At 43.4% G+C, this 21,642-nt stretch overlaps 1 protein-coding gene and 1 long non-coding RNA gene across 2 annotated transcripts in view; one reads left to right on the top strand and one right to left on the bottom strand.

The window, feature by feature from the left end:
• Positions 1-10,932: 10,932 nt before the first annotated feature.
• MGAT2 (alpha-1,6-mannosyl-glycoprotein 2-beta-N-acetylglucosaminyltransferase) lies at positions 10,933-13,827 on the bottom strand. The gene is made up of 2 exons (XM_069637396.1): positions 13,528-13,827; positions 10,933-13,443 (listed from the first exon to the last, which is right to left on the bottom strand). Exon 2 carries the CDS (start codon positions 12,424-12,426, stop codon positions 11,056-11,058), a length of 1,371 nt encoding a protein of 456 aa, XP_069493497.1. The 5' UTR covers positions 12,427-13,443; positions 13,528-13,827; the 3' UTR covers positions 10,933-11,055.
• Positions 13,828-14,265: 438 nt separating this feature from the next.
• LOC138526740 (uncharacterized) overlaps positions 14,266-21,642 on the top strand; it is a 111,549-nt gene continuing 104,172 nt past the window's right edge. The window contains exon 1 of the long non-coding RNA XR_011283726.1: positions 14,266-14,352. This is a non-coding gene — a long non-coding RNA (uncharacterized lncRNA). The remainder of the gene's footprint in view (positions 14,353-21,642) is intronic.

Genomic DNA, 21,642 nt, shown 5'->3' with positions numbered 1-21,642 from the left:
TCTTTGAATTTCGTATTGTGACCTCCTGTCTCAAACAGCTATCTATTAAGCATTAGACCTGTGGGTGAGAGTTCAGGAAAAAACATTTCTTCTTTGCTTGGTGCAGTTGCCCTTTCCCTTGCTTTGAATAGAGGCTGCATGTGTACTGTCTCCCTTGTGCTGCCAATTGTGAGAGAGAGTTTCTCCCCACCAGTGCTCCTGGAGTGGGGGAAGGAAGTGGGGCTATGTCTGTTTGCCCATTAACTGTACAGGACTGGGCTTTCTGCTGCCACTTGTGTGGGGGGCGTTCCCAAATGCTCCCCGTTCGTGCCGTCTGGTTTTTCCTCTGTTGGGAACCAGAGACTATGGAAAATGTAGTCCCTTCCTTGTTGGCATTTTCTTAACGTTGTTTGAGCCATCGAGCCCAGGGTCATGTTTTCCAGCCTTCTTCCTGGCCTAGGTGATCTTACTGTGTCTGCAGAATGTTCTATCCCCTCCCAGATCCACATTTCCAGTCCAGTTTTTTCAAGAGGAGACATTTAACTTTGTTTCTGGTTCGTTTATCCCAAAAGGATTAGTCTATGACTGAGGATATGCTTTATGGCATATAGCAGCTGTTGAAGACCTGAGGAAACCATATCCAGGTCCATGTGGTGAAATCAACGTGGCCACTTGACCACATAGTTTAAAGATAATTTTTTAAGCAGAACCTTGGTTTGACATTCTTTACATTTTGTACCAAAGTGCTTTGTTTGGAGTGCTTCTGCACCAGTTCACCACCCCCAACCCTCTGAAGCATATAGCCTGCCCTCATACTGTGCTACACTAAATGTCAAAGGCTGTTTACCTGTTGAGCTGTGCTCGTTTCACCTTTATGAATGGGACCAATGTTAGTTTAGTAGTAGCGTGGGGCTAAGAAGGCACTTTAGTCACTATTCTTTTCTTGCTTGAATCCTAGCATCTTATCCATTACTCTTCTCCCCTTCTGAATATTTCCTTGACCTAATCTTTTCTTCTGCTTCAGACTCTTATATCATAGAGAACACCTATTCTTCACTACCTTTTTCTTTTACTCCTCACACTTTCGTCTCTTCCCACTGCTTCTCCTTTTACTCCTTTTTTCCCCTAGTCATAATATTATAACCGTTGATACCTCTAAATTCACCTAATCTTTTTCGCTTTTCCTTCCCTCTCAACTTTTTCTTCTCCGTCAGCCAACTCAGCCTCACTCTTCTTTATTCCAATAGTTCTACTCTGCACATCCTTTACCCAGCCCATTCTCTCCCACACAGGCCACCTCAGCAGTGGCTTTCTCCTCACACTTGACATCTTTGTCAACTTCTTCATCATCTCCTGGCTCCTCCCACTCCTGATCCTTTCCTCCTCTTTCTCATACTGATCTTGTTGTTTTTTTTCTAATAAAGTCAACCACCTCCATTCTTCCTTCCACATCAGCTCCCTCAGTAACCCATTCCTCATTTTATCCCATTCTCCCTCCTTTTCCTCTTTCTGACTGATAGCTCTCTTTTTCAAAGTTGCACTAACCCTACAACTTTCCCTCTTGACCCTGTACCTCCCGCCTGTTTTCCAAGGTATCCCCTCCATTTCCTTCCCTTCCTGACTTTTGTTTTCAATTTGTCACTTACTGCCTCTACCTTTTCCAACTTCTGTAAACATACTTTTATTTGCCCAATCTTAAAGAAACCACCCATTGCTGCACTTCATTATTATTATTTCCATTGCCTCTCCCCTTCTTTTCTAAAAATAAAAATACATTTGAAAACAAAATAGTCCAACAAATAGTCTACACTGAGATTTCACCCACATTGATCCATTCTCTTTATCCCCACGTTACATGGCCCGGGGAACACGCAAACACCAGAAAAGGGGTTTATCAAGCAAAAGTAAAGTATATGCCCATTGCATGTAAATTGTTTCAGGATGGCTTGACATAAAAGTTCATTGGAAATGTAACCTTTGAAAGCAGGATTATGTATGTGGACAGAAAATAAAAAGGTTTACAGAAAGTTCCAGACAGGACAGACTCCTGCTTAGTGATATCTAAAGCATAGATCTTATCCTTTCATTTGGGGACAATAAGGCCTCTCAGCCTCTCTCTGGATTGTAGGGCTTCATCCCTTTGCCAAGTGTTCCAAAGGTCCTCCCCTTCATTGGGCTCTCCTTCGCTGAGTTACTTACTCTCCTCTTCCAGGGCCGAAGGGGTCTCCCCCTTATTTACACAACCCTGCTACTGGTGCTCAAAGTCACTCCCTCTTTCGCTTTACTGTAGCACAGCCCTCTTCTGGGCTTACCTACCTACTCCTTGGACCACACTATTCCTTTGGGGTTAGGGCTAATGGGTCTCTTGTTACACAAACCCTTTTTTCTGGGGATTCATGTTACTCTCTTGCTACTTCTCACACCCCCCCTCTCCTTCTCTTGGGTCAATGGTCTCGTTCTTCTGGCCTTAAGGGCTGCCCCTATTAGCCTCCCCCCCACCACCACTCACTGGAGCACAGTCATCTTCTGGGGTTTAATGGGCTCACCTCTCCCTCACTCAAGCACACCCCTCATGGGGTTCCCCTTCTCCGACACTCTCTCCCCGTCTCCCAGGTGAGAGACTAACTGTAGAATCTAACCTCAATGTTAAAGCCCTCACCGTTCCCCATAGGTTGAGGCAAATTTCCAAGTGGTTTGGTTAGTTGGCTTACTATTCCAAGCCAAGGGAGAAGTCTTTAAAAGGCATGTTGCTATTTTGGATTTCTTTCAGTTTGTTTCCAGTGCAGTAGCAGTATGCCCTCTGCCCTGACTATCACCCTGTAAAGAAGTTCGTTTGGGGTTTTTATGTTGTTGAAAGGCCCCCAACAAGGGATAGGAAAACCCTTCCCACATGTGCTAAAACATTTTTTCCTTTGGGGTGGAGAAAGGAAGTACTTCTCTCCTTAAATATTTCAGCCAAGTGGAAAGTTTCTCCTTTCAAGCACTGCTGCTGAAAGACATTAACAAATCCTCTCACGGTTTTACATTTCTAAACCTGATGCATCTTGGGAGATGGTCCCGAATAACCAATTTCTTTGGGACATGGTAGTTTCTAACTGCTCTCTCAGGAGGTGGGGAGTCTTTAATAGTTCAGGGCTGGTCCTCTTAGGGAGACCGTTTGCTGGATGCAATTTGTCACACCCAACATCAATTTGGCTTTCGTTGCCTACATGTAACCACAACTGTTCTACTTTACATTACTAACTTGTTCCACCAGAAACTGAGTTAAACATCACGAATGGCAACCGAGGGAGAGACAGAGCAGGGTAGGGTATGATGGGCTATAAAAGCCTGCAGAGGCCAGACATGGATAAAAGGTATTTGTGATAAGTCAGCAGTGGAGTTGGTGGAAAAAGAGGCCAGGCCTTGAAGAGCAGATGGTGTAGAAGCGTGCTGAAGAGACTGCGGCAGTAGTGTGAGTCCACAGAAGGTATTATGTGAGATATTGTCACTAATTGAGTGTAGTGTTGTGAAGTATGTGTGAAAGGTGACAGATGGCGAGAGAAAAACCTAGAGGAAGGGTGAAGGGCTGGAGAGGTGCTGAGGGTGTGAACAACGGTGCAGGCGAGTGAGAGAAAAAGTGGTGGGTAAGCAATGCCATGGAGAGAGAGAGAGAGCACGCAGGGGGGGTGGTGAGACCAAGAGAGAGCAGGGGGGGGGCAGACCAAGAGAGAGCAGGGGGGGGCGAGACCAAGAGAGAGCAGGGGGGGCGAGACCAAGAGAGAGCAGGGGGGGGCGAGACCAAGAGCGAGCAGGGGGGGGCGAGACCAAGAGAGAGCAGGGGGGGGCGAGACCAAGAGAGAGCAGGGGGGGCGAGACCAAGAGGGAGCAGGGGGGGGCGAGACCAAGAGGGAGCAGGGGGGGCGAGACCAAGAGAGAGCAGAGGGGATTGAGACCAAGAGGGAGCAGGGAGGGGCATGAGACCAAGAGCGAGCAGGGAGGGGCATGAGACCAAGAGCGAGCAGGGAGGGGCATGAGACCAAGAGCGAGCAGGGAGGGGCATGAGACCAAGAGCGAGCAGGGAGGGGCATGAGACCAAGAGCGAGCAGGGAGGGGCATGAGACCAAGAGCGAGCAGGGAGGGGCATGAGACCAAGAGCGAGCAGGGAGGGGCATGAGACCAAGAGCGAGCAGGGAGGGGCATGAGACCAAGAGCGAGCAGGGAGGGGCATGAGACCAAAAGAGAGCAGGGGAAACAACGGGAGTGAACTTATGTGAACCACGGCCTCACCAGGGCTTTGCTGGGGCCAGGACCCTGTTCACTTTAAGCCATCCTCTCCCGTTCTCAAGCGCCAATCCGTCAGGATCTCACACATTGAAACAAACTTGACACAGACAATCAATCGGAATCACATCAACTGGAACAATGCCAGCTTAACTACATCAAACACACCTAGAAGCCAAGCTTGACACTGTTGAGCGCCAAAGAGAATAAACGTACTGTTAAGAGGCTGTCCACCCACCCTCTGGATCATAGTGAAGACCCTTCCTCTTTCTTCAAAGACATTTTTGCCAACATATTGCCTGATCACCTCTGCTCATCTACACAGAACATCCTTTCACAGAAGTCTGCATTCTTTGTGTTTGTTTACAAGGATGGGTTTATCTAGTGTTTTCTAATTAGTTGATTAGTCTGTATACTCTTGATGTGGGTATACTCTTGTTTTCTGCAGTTTAACTCAATTTGTTTGGGCTTCTAAAGTTATCAGCTTGCCCGCTCCTGAAAGTATAGCCTGCCATCAGCCTGGGCTACCGAAGGAGGCAAAGTAAGTATACATTTCAGGTTGTGCCCTTCATCTTAATGGTTGGAATAATTGCTGGATATGAAGTAGGGGGTCAGAGTAGGCAGTTTAGCCACTACTAGTTCCTATACTGCTGCAGAGCAGGAGTAATTTTGTTACAGCTCTAGCAAATGCACACCTGACTATGCAACCCATGCCCATAAAGGGAGCAAAGGAAAGCACAGCAGGTGAGAAAAAGATGTGACAATTCATGTATTGCACACCCCACTTATATTTATCTATTCTTGCTCACAGCAAATTCTTGTGATGTTAACTTTCTGATGTATCCTGCCTCCTGCAGGTTCTACCCTGGGAAAGTGACGACAAGGAGCAGGAACCAGGCTGACCCAGGTATGTAGAAAAAGGAACACGCTTTATTATTTTAGTTACAGATTCAGATAAGAAAGTAGGAGAGAGAAGATTAGTAGCTTCCACCCTGGTTCCCTGCCCAGCTCCAAGTCCCTAACCGTCTCTCTTGGAATTCCCAGGTGCCCCAACGCTCCACTAGCATTCCATACACAGCTCTTGCGATCACTAAGACATCATTTATAACATATAGGATACTACACTTTCCATGATGTCCTGTGGTACCAACTATCCCCATTTGCAAAGCATCCATCTCTGCGAGTTCACTTTATGTGATGTCACATTGACGTTGTGAAGAGGTAGGCAAATTAGGGGCCACACACATCTATTGCCTCACAGCCTTCATATTCTAGAACAGGCCCTGATAGAATGTGCAACTGTTACAGCATTAGGCTGCCTCTTCAGAAACATGTCTGCAGAAACATGTCTGCAAACAGATTCTAAGCAGCTTTTTTAGTCACGACTTCCTCCTTTTAGCTCGTCTCTTTACCATCTTCAAGCTCCCCCAGGCTATAGGGAACACAGAAATACACATTAGCACAGCAGTCACATGCATATAGAGCAGGCACACTAAGCATGACGAGAAAGATAGACACAAAGTATCCGAATCAGTGCACACTGAATCTCACACATTTGGCATAAAATGGAGACTGGCAATTGAGATTGTAATGTATGTAGCATGGAGTGAGTTCAGCATTTTATTTATAGGATGGAGCATCACATGGAATAATTTGATTGTTTGGGAGAGGCCTTTGGGTAGAATAGAACCGACCGATCAACATGTTGCGTGGCCAGATTAGCCCGTCTGTGCCCTTTGACAGAAAGTGCCAATGCTCTTCGATAATATTTGGTATCCAGTTTGTCTTCATCTGATGAATATCTAAGGACCTAATTGACAGATGATTTTGGATAGCGTGTATTTTATTTAAACTTTAATACAGCGCAAGCCCTAACCAGAGGATCTTGGAGCGTACACTTATGAAACAGAGGAGACTTCAGAGGAGAAAGGCTAGAAGGGCAGGTGGTCTGGCTGCCTTTGGTGTGCGGGAAAAGGGTAGGTTTTGAGGCCTTTGCAGAATGGGGTGATGGGAAGATGTTCCAGGCTCTTGGTGCGAATTGGGTCAAGCCTTGTTTTTGTGTGTAGGTTACTTTGCAGTGAGATAGGCAGTAGATTTTGGTTGTCTTGTCTGGGGTTTGTGCAGGTGATATGTTTCAGTTTGTGGTTATGGTGGCGATGTCCTTGTGTACAATGAAGATTCCTTTACAAACAATTATCTGGGGTATCCGGAGACAATGCTTCCGAGAGCGAACTGGAGTGATGGTTTGAGTACAAAGAGTACTGCTGCTGAATTATATAGGGCTTGTTTGGGGGGAACTAGGCCGTTGTAGGGGAGTCTAATGCAGATTGGGTTTTCATAATCCAGCTCCTAGAAAATGAGTGCACGTACTGCGGCACACCATTCAGTCAGAATGCATTCAAGAGCTGCATCCCGTTCCCACCACTTCCTCTGCATGGAGTTTACTGTAAGAAGGCCTTTCTACAGGTCAAAGAGGGCAGTTGTGCGACATCTTTAAAATGAAGGATTATTGCAGCTGTAGAAGTGGTGGGAGGGTAAAGCATGAGCAGCAGGTGGGCACACTAAAGGTGGTGTAAACTGGGGGAAGCGGGGGGCTCAGACAGAATGGCGATTGGCTGGATAGCTTTGAGGGGCTTGCATCTCTGGGGAGGAGCCCTCAATCTGTAAGTTCCTTATCCAGACACATGAGCAACAATCAGTTGAATACGGCCTGATTGGAAACTGAGATCGCTGCACCACATTTTTTAGTATATATATATATATATATATATATATATATATATATATATATATATATATATATTTTAAAAGGATGTGGGCACGAACAACAGTTAAAAGGACAAAATAAAGAATTCCATATGGGTGTGCTTTGAAACATGTGGGTGGGAACGTAAATATTGTATAGCGTGGTACACTGCCAGACACCTGCAGGCTGTGTCACTCCTCACACACCCCCCTCCCTCTGCCCACACAAATGCCATTTATTTCAACTTATATATGGCACAAATTAGTCAACTAAAGAACATGTACTACTTTCAAACCACTGAAACAAACCATTTGTTACTGGTCATGTACCGATTTGTGTGCGAATTAAACCTCTCCAGCACCTACAATAATGTAGCAAATGTGTTACAAAAGTAGGGCAACTTTAAACTTAGGCATGTCCCGAATTTATAACATACCACTCAAGCAGTCTACTCCTCACAACCCTAAGGGTGTACAATCTTGACCACAACAGCCTAGAGTAAACTAAAAGAGATAGTTCCCATTATCATCTGCATGCTGCAAACGCAGATGGATTTTTGCCCCCAGAAGCACGACTGCACTAGCCATCCTCTATTTACAATGGACTTGCTGTATTAGCATGCCATATAAACAATCTCTTAGCAGTCACTATTCTCGAACAACCCGTTTTTGGGACTTGATAGACACATAATATCTATTATAACAAAGGTTGGGATGAACCTCGAGAACTTTAACTTAACGCATTATGTAACATTCTAGGATTTAAATAATTGTCATTGACATATTTTGCTAAAAATACCACAGCCGACGGTCATACGGTAGGTAGAATCATGAGTAAAGAGGAGCCCTTTGTTGTGGTATACACCTCAAGCATGCCTTACACTAAAAGCAATTTCTTGGCCCTTACCCAGTCCAACGCAGCATGCTTAATATCATTACTTTACTGAGACCAGCTAATGCCATTGATGGGCTCACCAAAGATGGTCAAGGAGCACCTTAACCAGCCTGCCAAGAAAGCAGTCCATACTGCCACAGGGCTCATGAAATGTACTCGCATTGTCGAGAGTTTATGAAGTACAATGAGCATGTTGCTCAACCTTGCTAGCAAGAGGAGGTTTCACACTTACTAAATGGAAAATAAAGGTTCTCTGTGCCTGGCTTGACTCTGGGTGGTAGCATTGTGCCAAACATGAAAGGTGCTATGCACCATTCATGAGGCAAGTGCATTTCTATTAGGTCTAATATGTAAACTAAGCACTCGGCCTGTAGGTCTAGTCCGATTTTTAGGAACTTGCAAGGCCTAAAACGGTATTGAAAGTAACATTTTCCAAGATCTGATTCACACGTGCATTAAATCGATAAGACACTACACATGGATCACCACCAGATTGAATGCATTTGTTTTTTTATAGGGAACCTCTAGTTTCTCCCTGAAAGTTTTAATAAAATACTGCTATTCTCTTCTGCTAGCATATGTGGTTAAATACTTTGATGTGCATGCTATGCTTCTGTACTTTGCGATGCACTTAATGTTCAAACTTATGGGTTTCTTGTGCTAGTCACTGCACAAAATCCTGCTTCCAGGTACAAGTAGCTTATTGTCCGTTGGTACACCAGGCAGGCAAGTAGACATACAATAGCACACAGACCACTGGCCATCCAGAACAGTCAACACACTGCATTCCACTAGAAAGCAACAGTATTCTGACCTCACTGGCTAACGCCCTCAGCAAAGCAGCCACATATCTGAAACCATAACACTCAAAATCAAAACAACTAGAACAAAAACTATTTGGAGTGGTACCAACTCCAAGTTCCTTGCAATAACATAATAAAGGCAACATCACATTAAGTGTGTGCTTTGCCAATGCGAAGTTTTTACTTGAAATCATCGAAACGAAAAATGGTGGACATTTTTGGCCCTAGATTTACAGCGAAAACTTGTTTGACTAAAAAGGTTAGTGCAGTAGGTTGTAATTGGGCCGAGAGGATCTCTCAGGGGCAACACGCTTGTTTTTGAAGCAAGACAACACAGGTTTGAATCTCGGTCCCAAGGGTATCATTTGGTCTCCAGTACTGAGCGTGTTATAAAATATTAATCGGAGAGGTCGTTTTTGTTTATATAGCGCCACAGTCATCAGGGCGCAATACATGAACACAAGGACGTTCGTGTGACGGGACAACATGATAGGAGATCTAATATCAGTGATCATGGCTCATGGCGCATTAGGAGGAACTTTTCTACTCTTTGACGACTTAATGAAATTGCTTGGCAATGACCGAGAAATATAACATGCCATGAAAAACAGCACTCACCTCGTTAAAGAGCTCACGCCAGTTGACAGCGAGCTCATCACAGATGCCTGGTCATATTGCCATTGAAAATCCCCAGCTAACTAGATGCATTGGCTCAAGAAAGTACATCCATTTTTGGGTTTCCCCCCTTACAAACTTAGTTTGAACTATTTTGAATGGAAAATAGCCAGCAATAGCCAGAAGAGGAGACCATTTTTTTAAATCAAGATCTAAGACATCCGTTTACATAGGGGTGTAGAGGGGTTATAGGGCTTGCATTGAGAAAACAATAACACTTCAAAGCGGACAGCACAGAGCAGTTTCTCAAGTGCCACAATGCCTACAGCATGATCAATTCGGAGCGGCTTACTTCTTTCACATGAATACAATACATATGTGTGGTTTAAAAAGAAAGAACTGTAGCACGAGGCAGGCAGCCTTTCCCACCTCTCCTAAACAATCACAAACTATTTCCCAACATTGGTTTTATTCCATTAGATATAACAGCCAAAGAGCATGTTAGTGTGCGGGAGGAAAAAAAAATGCATTTTGCTAGATATATTCGAATTTTGAAAATGAGAACGGCATGTGATCAGGCAAATCACATGGTCTACTCAGATAAGTACCTGAAAAAGGCGGGGATTATCTTTTTTTTTTCTTCTCTACACGTTGGGCAATCCTCTTCCTTGAAGGGGATTTTGTTTTGAAAAAGGGGTGCAGACAACTTTTTCACTGGTATTTTGAAACGTATGATGCAATACAAAATTCACATGGACGAGTATTTCTTGCAACGGTTAAATGTGCATAGCGGGAATTCTTTAACAGACAGTGACACCACTTAAGTTTAACCAGAAAAAACTGGATCTGTAGTGTAAAGTGAGTGATGTAAAGCGAGCGAGTCCTTACCACCATCTGTCCGCTCCAGAGTGATGCAAATGTGAACAGTTGTCAAAGACCGAGATGTTATACTGCAATGCCCCTTAACTTGATAAAACTTAAGTGAGACCAAATGTAATTGCATGCCTCTTTAACGTGGCTCATACTGATGAGGCAACGTTTTTATAGACCTATAGCTGCAGACTTCATCAACTTGCAGAGACTATTAACTTCTGCGTGCAAATAAGCTTCCTATCACAATGGCCCACAGAGTTAGCAAACAAAATCTCGACATTAAAAGCCTAGTTTACTAAATCATTAACACATCGGCATAACTAAAAATTAAACCAATACCTCTCAAATGCTACATATGAACAGATTTGTAAAGTGAAAGCATAACAAGGGGAAATACTCATAATTATTAGTAAAGGAGATTGTTTTGTACATGTATTGAAATTTAGGAAGTTTTACAAAAATAAAAATTAGACAATCTGTACGCACCTAAAAAAATAACTCAAACCAAATTGGTAGATAGAACTAAATAATGTGGCACTTGAACGCTCACAAGTAGGAATGCCATTTGTGTCTAGGTAAAAAAAAAAAGTTATACATCTTAGAACGTACAATTGTGTAAAGAATTTCAGCTAAATATAATATACACACAATCGTTTAAGTATATTTTTCCATTGGTTTCTGCAGCATCAGTGTCTTAAAACAAAGCTGTGCAAACTGTTGGTCGAAAACATAACACGCTGGGGGAAAATTAATATTGGACCCAGTTTAACAAAAAGGTTTATTCATTTTAAAGAAGAAGACCTCTCAATAACCCTTTTGCAAACTTTTATACACATCCTTGAAGAACAAATAACCATACAAATCAAAAGTTGAAGAGTTGGTTTACTGAAGTCTGTGATAACTCTTACAAAGTTCATGGTCCCGGATATCACCCCAGCCACCATTTTTCACATGGGGGGAATATGCGGCCATAGAAAACCGCTTACTGATAGTCAGGCTTTCAGGAAACATATACTGTCGATTGTTATTGAACACTGTCTCTATTTTGGCACTCTCTGTGGATGGCTTACAGGCTTTCTTGTGGTGCATGCCACAGTCTCCGGCGTGATACACTCTAGGAACTTCAGGGACCATGACTTTCCAAAACTTAGGAAGACAAGTTACAGTCAAATACTGAAGCGTCCAGTCCCAGTTGTAGTCATCATATGTGCAGAAGTGACCAGAGCAGCGAATCAGTTTGTCATAAGTATCCCTGTTGAGCACCATGCCCATATTGTGGTCAGTGGATCGCCAGGTCCGCACTTCCAATTTATTGGCGCTACCTGAGAAGTCCGGGACACGGGTATAAGCACCGAGTGATAACAGATCACAGTCAGGGCACTCCTCAGTCTTCTTGCTCCACATTTTCTTGAGGACATGATAGAAGTCGGGAGACATATAGTGATCCTCTTCTATAAGCAACACAAGACCTTTATAATCTTTTAGCACCTTTATCCGTTCCCACACAAAATGTAGCTTCCACCACCAGTGATGCTTTGTTTGGGAAAATTTGGCTTCCCTGTAATGACCAAACGAATCTGGAAATGCTGCATTGTTGCACTTCAACTTCGCTGCCTCTTTCTTATCAATATCCCTTGGACAATCTTTGGGATCGTTGCCTGGGAACTCATTGGGGTACAGCTGGATGCTGAAAGGGAAAAATATTTGCATGACCTGACAGAAATCCACTGCTGCTATAATATGGTTGATTTCAGCAGACCAGAAGTCATGGCTAAAAACAAGCAACACATTCTCAATGCCCTTGGCCTGCCTGAGAGAGTCGATAAGAAGGTTTAGGTAATCTGGCCGGTTATGTACTTGAACAACAACCACAACATCTTCTTCAGGACGACTGGGGATCTTATCAATATTTTTAATTGTCTGGTCAAAATTCAGCTGGAATGCATTGCTAATGTACACTGCAGTATTATTGTCTGCTTTTGGTTTGTTTGCTGGCTGTGACTCTGAGATCTTCCGAATCCCAGGCTGCTGCCCTTTCCCAGGCTTACCATTGTTCACTTCCAGCTTCAGAGCAGGCTGAGAGTCGTTTGAAATCTTCCTGATGCCTGTCTTTTGTTGCTCCTGCCCAGTTTCAGGATCTTGGATAAAAGCCTCATTTTTTCTCTGCCTACCACTGTTCCAGAAAGCAAAACCACAGGCGACCACTACCAGGGTCAGAATCAACACTTTCCTCTTGTAGATGCGAAACCTCATGGTATACGTTATAAGGGAAGCAGGTATTTCAAAGGACAAACAAAAACAATATCCTGAGAGCTCTGGGTTTAAAGCATGGAGGTAAAGGCAACGAGGTCCCCTGGGCTAGCTCATGCCTGCTTCCAGCACGTGCAAACAAATCTTGATACTTTACTTGCAAGGATGGCACTGGAGGAAGGCAGACATGTCCAATCCTGATGGCCACGGGTATGGGGGCCCATACAACACATCAACCCTAAATATAAAGTCACACAAAACCAAACAATCCCAGCCACAGTTAAGCAATCTCAGGGGGAGGTCATTGGGCAGAGACCGGGTCCCCAATCCTACCGTGTGTGGGGCACTGATACTAAGTCTTTGTGAGGTATATAGGCAAAGAGGCAAGTCCCACACAGCGGTCAAAGGCTAAGGACAGCAAGAATTGGCTCCACAAAATCGGGAGGTGATAAGGTGTACCATCTGCAGCAAGGCCCAGGGGAGAACTATAGTAGACACATAGTATGGGTCTCAGACAAAGCAATGTATTTCTATTTCAGAATAGACAAATGCAGGGCCCAAAGCGGGCTGGGGGTAGGGGATAATCAAGGCAAGCGGTAGAGGAGTTTAAGGACAGGATGCCCATAAAACCCGGTTAAGTGTGCACGCAGGAATGTTCAAGTAACTTGACAGTGGACTTGCAGGACCGCCTAGGAGGTCAAAGTAGATGGGTTTCGAACAAGTGGTCAAGGCAAACATGTGTCTTCGCACAGGTGACGAAGGAATGCAAGCTTCTCTGTAGATGAGACACGGAGCGGGTAGGTCCCGGAGAAGTGGTCAGAGCAGGAAGATATAGAAAAGGTATATCACAGAAAAGGCATCCGTTGCCCGGCCAGAAGTGACTGTAGGAGGAGAAGGGGCAAGCAGCAGTCCGGCCCTACTGGAGCTGCATGGGGAATTCCCGTAGCCAATTCATTATCCACGGAACGATCTGACTTAGCAACAGGAGGCGGAGGCCGATTCCGGAAGAGAATGCCGTTTCTGAGGGGAAAGCAGAGAGAAGGCAATCAGAAAATGGTAAACGAGACGTACACACTGCGATCGGAAGCACATCCATAACCTTACCGGGGCCAAGAGACGGCTTTCCAAGTCAACCTGCAGGGACCGGCGGACGTTGCTGCCTTGCGCTGCTTACACTTCTCTCGTGACACCTTCTCGGCCAATGACGTGTCTGGAGTTCCTACTTCCTCTTAACAGGGCATTCGGCTTTCCACAAGGTTTCTCGCCTCCTGTCCGCCTTGATTGGAGCGTGAATGCAAAAGTGGGCATGGGGCCAGGTAACAAACTCCTCGCTAGGATAGGTCAATTTCTCTGTCAATTTTGAAAAATCGTGCGCCTGCTGATGACGTCTAGATGAAAACAAGCAGCGTTTTGCAAAAGCGTCCGTACCAATATCGACGGGACACGCGCTACACACTCGTCGCACTGTGAATGCAAGAGCCATCTTGAAGTGAAATTGACACCTGTTTACGCAGATATAAATCCACGGGGTACCTACAATAAAACCAGACTGCTCCTTATGGATCCTCCTAACACATATTTCTCGATTCATGCTACTGACCGAGTGTAAGTGAAGACAAAAATAGCGATGATAATAATGCATATCCGACACAATTAACAACATACGATGTTGCTAGCTTAAATTCAGTAATCTCGAGAAGACCCTAGATCCGTAGGAAACCCTGGGGGCTTACCTTACTGTCGCTAGATATTTTATTTAGAAGGGGCGTTTCACATTAGAAGAGACGTGCGCGTGTATCCTTTCTATTAGCGTCTTTAATATTCCTGACATTGCATGGGCGGAACAACTCTGAGATAGCTAGTCAGGGATCAACTTCCGGGAGGCGTGTGGCTGTCATTTTAAACTGTGACCTGGACATCTTGGGTGTTGTAAGTAGAATGGGACTCGAATTTGGTCTTCTTAGAGTACTTACTCTAGGCTGGCATGCAGTGTTTTAAGTGGCATGCAGTGGGGTAAGAAATTGAGGGGGGGGCGGTTCCTCATTTTGGGGCGTGGCTTGCCGGAAGGGCGTGGCCTAAAACTTGAAGGCATGGCCTAAATAAGAGCATCTAAAAATGAACAGGGGGGGGTCTCATCTGCATAACTAAGCGCATACTGCAACACTGCTGATACAACCAAAACGTGTGGTCCTGGGCAAATCGATAAAATGGCACTGTTGAGGGTGAGGCTTTTTAAAAAGAGAGAAAGTTGACTGCTTTTAATATAAAATACAAGCAGTCCTTGCATTCGGGATGGGGGGCCTACCAACAACTTGACCGGAGGGCCTGGCTCAGCCTCACTTTTTGGAGACTGCCTGGGCCCAGCCCCCTTAAAGCACTGTCTCCTCCATGGATCAGCACTTACCTATTTTTGCATACTCATCAGTGTCGGGTCGGAGTTTCTCTGTGGCTTTTTGATGTAGAACTGCACATTTCAATAGGAAGCGCACCGAAGTTCCACTTTTAACAGTTTGAGAAGTTGTCCTAAATCACAGAGATTGGACTTTGTGTATGTATAGGCTTTTGTCTAACGTTGATACAGATAGTAAACAATCATTCCGTTCAGTATATTGGCCTTTTGCAAATGGCACTCAAACTGCTGCTTGTCGATAACTTATCAGAAACATGAGAACGAAATGAGAAATAGTGATTTTTAATGCTTTTATAAAGTGCATTCACCATGTTGGAGGTTTGCTACTGATTAAACATCTCTTTTCGGCATCGGCTGAATATGTGGCCAACTGCTCGGCATTCAAGCTACAGTGCATGTGCTCTTGGATGCATCCATATCTGGAGTGTTCATTGCATATTGCAACAGACATGTTACATAAAGTTTGAGATGTGGAAAAAAGGTTACATTTCCCTTTTCATCCCAATTTTCCTGCGTCTGTGTTCACAAATTAAGTGAAATGATTTTCCCTCAAATGCAGTGCCATCGTTCACATTTGAAAGTGTTATACAATGTTATTGAAATTATAGAAAAACAAGCAATGATATAACATAAGCAGTAATTAACCCTTTCACTTTGGCGAAACTCAATGTCCAGACAGCTATGGGACTCCAAGAGGGACATTATTAGATCTCTCTGTAAAGGCAAATACCATCCTTGATGGATTCTGCACTCTTTATTCCTTTTTGTCTGAACTCTGCTGTCTCCATTGATAATGGAGCCCACAATGGCTGTCTCGTCATGGGGTTAATGGGTCAAACATTAACACCATTTTGTCTCCACTCCTGTTGTCTCAGCTATATAGAGCTGTATTTGTCCTCTTTTTAGGGGCCATGTGGGTGAGGACTCAAATTTACATGTACAAGAGAAAATCCCACAAAAAGAGCTTCCTCCCTTTAAGGCTAGAACTCAGTTTCTATCATCCACCTTGACACATACACATATACACTATTCAACATAATTCAATAGTCAAATCCATGGTAATAAAAAATAACATTCATATTTTAATATTTATACACATATAAAACATACTTCTAATAAAACACAATTAATCTAAAAAGACCGTAATGATTCACACAATCAGAGCACCATTTCATCTTTGGTGTATATGCATCAAGGCACAATTTTACAGAAAAATAAATTAAACACCCCTAATTTTTGTGTCTATCAAACCAACTCCTTTTTAAGGGAGTATACGTCTGTCAACACTTTTCATGTGTTTCTAGAACCATACTTAATACTAAAATGTATGTAAATACATTTTCTTTCACATTTCTCATCGGTTCTGTCTTCAGGACACTCTTTTTAATTCTCTTCATGTGATGGTATTCAATGTGTTGCATATTGGGACCATGCTGTGTGCCATATCGTCTAAAAGTTAAAAAAATATAAAAGCTCCATTAATCCCATGTGTATTGTCGTGTGTTGTGTCAAACAATGTGGATCTACCAGAAACCATACCTAACTATTATTTACAAGCCTAAGGGTAATTCTTAATACCATTCTGGGTAAATGCTACTTTCAACCCAACTTCAAATGTCTTTTGGTAAAGTACCCTCTGTGTTTCTACAGCAATACTCTTTATTTTAATTTTTAACAAACATGTATCGTTATTTGTACCTCAAATCCCATTACTTGCAGGCTATCATATCCTGTCAATATCCATATACATCTTTTCACCTTACAACACAAGGCATTACTTGTGTGTTTTTACCTGTTGTTTCCTTGATGTCAAGCAAAAGGGGACTGCAACTGCCCAATTTCCTTTATTTCCTGTTATTTTCTTATATCTATACTGGACCAAAGAATATTCAGTGTTAGCCCAAAGTAGATAAGTTTGACTGAGGTCTTGTATAATTATTACATCAATATCAGTAACGGTTTGCACCCGCTTACCCAAACCGACAGGAACGGCTGCGTCCTTTCAATATAAACCGCAAGCCTGCATCCGTCCAATTACTGTCTTGCAAAGACCTCGGAACCTGGAGGGGTCCTAATAGCCCTTTAACAGCAGAGTAGCGAGGATACATGCCTATTCTTGTTTGCCAGCTTAGTTTCTGACTTTAATTCTATCAAAGCCTACCTGAACAAGTAACCACTGTTAGCCGTATTTTTCCAGTAGTCTCGAGCCCTTGTACGTTTGCTTCTCAAACGCCGCGGTGGATGTCGGTCACGTGATTCTGGCACGTTACACCTGCGCGATGACGTAATTGATATACAGTCATCTCTTTTTTATTGGCTGCAAGCCAATCATGTGATTGCTTCACATTATACCCAATGTCATCGTCCTTTTTTCTCATTAACGGCAGCTAGAACTACTAGCCCACGTCTCTTTTACTCGCTCAAATAGAACAAGTACAAACGGGCGCCATCTTAAGGTGGTCAACCCGTATTAGCAAACATCATTAGTTTGTCAATACGGTCCTTCAAAAAGAAGTGACTGTGTACAATCCACTAATCTCCATGATAATCTACACAGATCGTGCAATATCCTTCAAACCACCTCCTTTACGTGGTTATTTTAACAAATATATTGTGTAGGGCATCATGCTTCTATTCTATTGCATTTTGTTTCCAGAGGGCTTATATTCAATGGATAAAAAGACCCCATTCTATGGCCACGTTTAGGCCATCTTTCACTGTGTTGAGATCAAAAATGTTTTTGTTCCAATTTTCTCAATCTTAGGTCCCTATCTCCTCCTCTTGGATGGGGTCCCAGAATTTGGATGATCCACCACCGGATATCATCATGAGTATGTTTGGCAAATATAAAATGAGCCACTAATGGTTTATCCGGCACTTTATTTTTGACCAGGACCTGTTCTCACAGATCCTTTGTCTTACGGGTCTCTTTGTCTTGCCCACATACTTTAGCCCACAGGGGCACTTAATCACATATATTGCCCATTTTGTGTTGCAATTCGAGAAATGTTTTAATGTCCATTGTCGTCCTTTCAGGTCTATATTTTTTATATTTGATGTTAGATGGCATACTGAACATTTGCCACATTTGAAATAGCCTACAACCGGTTGAGTATTCCACAGTTTGGCCTGGTCATTCACCGGATTCACCTCTTTATATGTGTGAACAAGTCTGTCATGTAAATTTGACATGTGTTTAAACACAAAACGTGGTTTGTTAATCGAGAAATCTTCTGAGTTGACCATATTCCAATTCTTCAGTATGCTACGCCGTAAGGAATTACTAATGGGCGAAAAAGTGCACACGCATGTGGTTTTTTTTTTTCTTCTTTAACCCTGGATTGTTTTAAAAGACATTCATGTCTGTTGGTGTTCCTGGCTCTTTTCAAAGATGTACGTATCACGTACGGTGGATATCCCCGTTGTTTCAGTCTTACAGATAGATCTTTACTATTGAGGTCAAAGTCCTCTTTAAGGCTGAAATTCCTTCTAATATGTAAGAATTGACCAAAAGGTAAATTCTCACGTAAACTTTCCGGATAGTAAGTGTTAAATGATAACAATGAATTCTTATCAGTCGGTTTACTGAAGAGTGTCGTGCCTATTCTGTTATTGACTCCTTTATAGATCTCAAGATCTAAAAACGAGATCTTGGTAACACTATAAGTGATTGTAAAATTAATGCAAGGTTCTTGTTGGTTTAACCATACTAGGAATCGATCTAGATCTTGTGTATTGCCAGTCCATAGTACGAACACGTCGTCAATATATCTGTGCCAAGTCTTCACTAGATGTTTAAATGGATTAACATCTGCATATATTGAACAGCCTTCCAGGTCATCCATGAAAAGATTTGCCAGGTCTGGGGCAAAAGTCGAGCCCATACTTGTGCCGTGTTGCAAAAAATATTTGCCATCAACAATAAAGAAATTATTAGTCAATGCAAGTTTGATGCACTCTATGATGAAGTCGGAGGGGACAGTTTTATCTTCTCTCCTTTCCAACACCCCATGCATGATGTTAACGCATTTCATTTGCGGGTTGCTGATATAGAGAGCTTCCACATCCAGTGTCACAAAAATATCCTCTGGAGTTATGGTTACATTCTCTAAAATGTGGATCATATGAGTAGTATCCTGGATAAAGGAACGCATTTTCACAACAAAGGGTCTCAGGAAAAAGTCGGTGTAAACTGACAGGGGTTCCAAAATGGAACCAATCCCTGCCACAATCGGTCATCCGGGTGGACAATTTGCATCTTTGTGCATTTTTGGCAAACAGTACAGGGCCAGAGTGATAGGGTTGTGTTGGATCAGAAACAATGTTTCGTCAATGTCTATCAACCCTTCTGTTCGGCAAAGGTCATGAGGCTGATGATTTCATCAAGAATCCTTGAAGTAGGGTCACATGGTAGTGGTTTGTAGAAGACCAAATTTCTAAGTTGTTTCTTTACTTCTGCATTATAGCCCTCAATTCCCCATAAAACCACCCCACCCCCCTTGTCTGCTGGTTTTATCACAAACAGTTTGTCTGACAATGCTTTCAATGCCTCTCTTTCCTCTTTTGATAGATTATCCTTATAGATGTTTTTCGTTTTCATCAAAGCTCTCATATGTTGGAGAATTCTGTTCTCAAAACTGATAATTTCAGGCGAAACCATTAACACTCCCGGGACAAAATTTGAAGGTGGTTTTAAATCCGAGCTACTTGGTTTTTAGGATCGTTGGCCCTCTGCATCCCTAAAAAAATATTTCAGTTTTAAGATCCGGAAAAAATTCCACATCTCGATCTCAGTCTTGAAAGCATCAGCCTTGTTCGCTGGTACAAAAGTTAAACCCTTGCGTAAGACTTGGATCTCAGAAGTTGTCAATACATGGGTGCTCAGATTAAATATGGGCATCACCATGTCTGTGGCGGTGGTTGCCACCTACGGGTTCGCATCCCGTGACTCCCTTGTTGGCGCGGTCTCCCCCGTCTGCCTCGGGACTGAAAAGGGCGACCCCTTTGTGAAATCCCACTTGGATTGTTTTGTGGCCCAGTGCTCGAACCTGCATCACTGCTATTGGACGAGTTGGAAAAAGAGACCAACTTTCTAAAAGTCGTCTGTTGTTAATACCCACATTATTACCTTGATTTATGTTGATCTTTGTAAAAAAAAAAAAAAAAAAAAACAGGAACCAAGTATGGATAAGTGACCTCCTCCTTCATAATTCTGGATATCTCTTTTCAGTTTCCACAACTTCTTGTCAAGTGTGAGAGTTTTAAATGTTTCCATGTCTTCCTCTATTTTGTCTATTAGGGTTTGGATCTCTGGTATTACCGATTCATCTCAGATTTTTTTTGTCAAGTGTAGTTAATTCTTCCTTTTGTTTTTTGGCTTCCTCCTCTGCTGTGGATATGACCAGGATGACCCAGTCGCAGGAGCATTTGTTGCCTACACTGCTAAAATCCGCCATAAATTTCGGATTATCTAGAAACACCCTAGGGATGTTTCTAACCGTGAGATTCTGTACGGATCAATTTTATCTTTTTTTGTGTTAACAGGTCCAAATCATTAGTATTAGTGGGTGTGGCTACTGGTGCTACCGGTGTCGGTTGTCCTACAATCGAAGGCAGATTAAAGAAGCGTTTAAATTCTTCATCTGAGAACGAAACAATATTTACATTCTCCATTTTTGCAATTTTTCAAAACCTCCTGTTGTACCTGTTACACTCAGTCCTACGCTGTAAAAGGCATAACGGGGTGGAAACAAAAGGGTGTTAATGGTGGGTGGGAACGCTGTGCGTTTCTTGAGCTGTGAATAACAAAAGTGCCAGCCAACCACAGCTTTGCGCAACTTATTTGAGCGAAGCTGTGACTGCCCTGCACTTCTGTCAGTAATAGCTGCCTGACTTGATGACGGAGGGGGGCTCATCTCCCGTCGCGGCTGCAGCTGTGGCTGGACAATGACCGCCGTCAAGTGGTGGAACCGGAGGGCCCCGGCTCAGACTCACTTTTTGGAGCCTGCCGGGTCCCAGCCTGGGCACACGCATACCTGCCTACGTTTGAAAATCAAAAACCCTGAGCTGTATGCCCCGCCCATAGCCACACAACACTGCACCCACATACCCTGCCCACATGTCTAAAACTATATTGATTGTGTGAGCTGCTGTGTGCACCAAATGAAACCGTCTCAACCAAAAACCTATTTACCATTTTGTCAGTGCTCTTTTGCATTTGGAAACCTTACAGTACTCAAGGTAAAGGCAATTTTGCTAAGATGTGCAGGCAGGTCTCCTCTGCTGCATACAAGGGTGCCTCCAAACATTTTTTTCAACTGTGTGTAAGGTGTAACTCCCTAATGGTTCTGACAGAAGAGGTGGGCAGCAACCTGTAGGAGTCCTGAGCATGGTATACTTAGACCTTACTGCACACATATGTGAATGACAATCCAGGGGGTGATGGGTGGGCTCTCGTAGGAAGGTCCCAGGAGGATAGCTGAGGAGCAACGCGCTCGTCATGGAAGCAAGACGACGCAGAGCAACACAGGTTCGATCCCCGCATCCGCGCTTAGAAACCCCTGGGTATTAAGCGCGTTATAAATAACCAATTACAATTACAAAAATCTCAGTGAACAGTAGGCTCGGTGGAAGTGAAATCCTCCCCTATTGGCCAGTTAGCCCTGGTGGCTAACAATGATTAGATTAGGGCGCAACATAGTTAAATAAACAGTCACAGACCTATCTCATTTGACTAGCTGGAAAGCCTTCTTTATAAGACAGAAGTTGTAAAACTAGATGATTGATATAACATCCTTACAATACATAAA

This window comes from Ambystoma mexicanum, chromosome 14, assembly GCF_040938575.1.
Source record: "Ambystoma mexicanum isolate Mex_15411 chromosome 14, UKY_AmexF1_1, whole genome shotgun sequence".
Lineage (NCBI taxonomy): Eukaryota > Metazoa > Chordata > Amphibia > Caudata > Ambystomatidae > Ambystoma > Ambystoma mexicanum.
The sequence above is the reverse complement of the archived record's forward strand: the minus strand, read 5'-3'. Positions and strand labels throughout refer to the sequence as shown.

What these genes read in the sequence shown, in the direction of transcription:
- MGAT2 (XM_069637396.1), bottom strand. Translation starts at nt 12,426, where the DNA reads ATGAGGTTTCGCATCTACAAGAGGAAAGTGTTGATTCTGACCCTGGTA.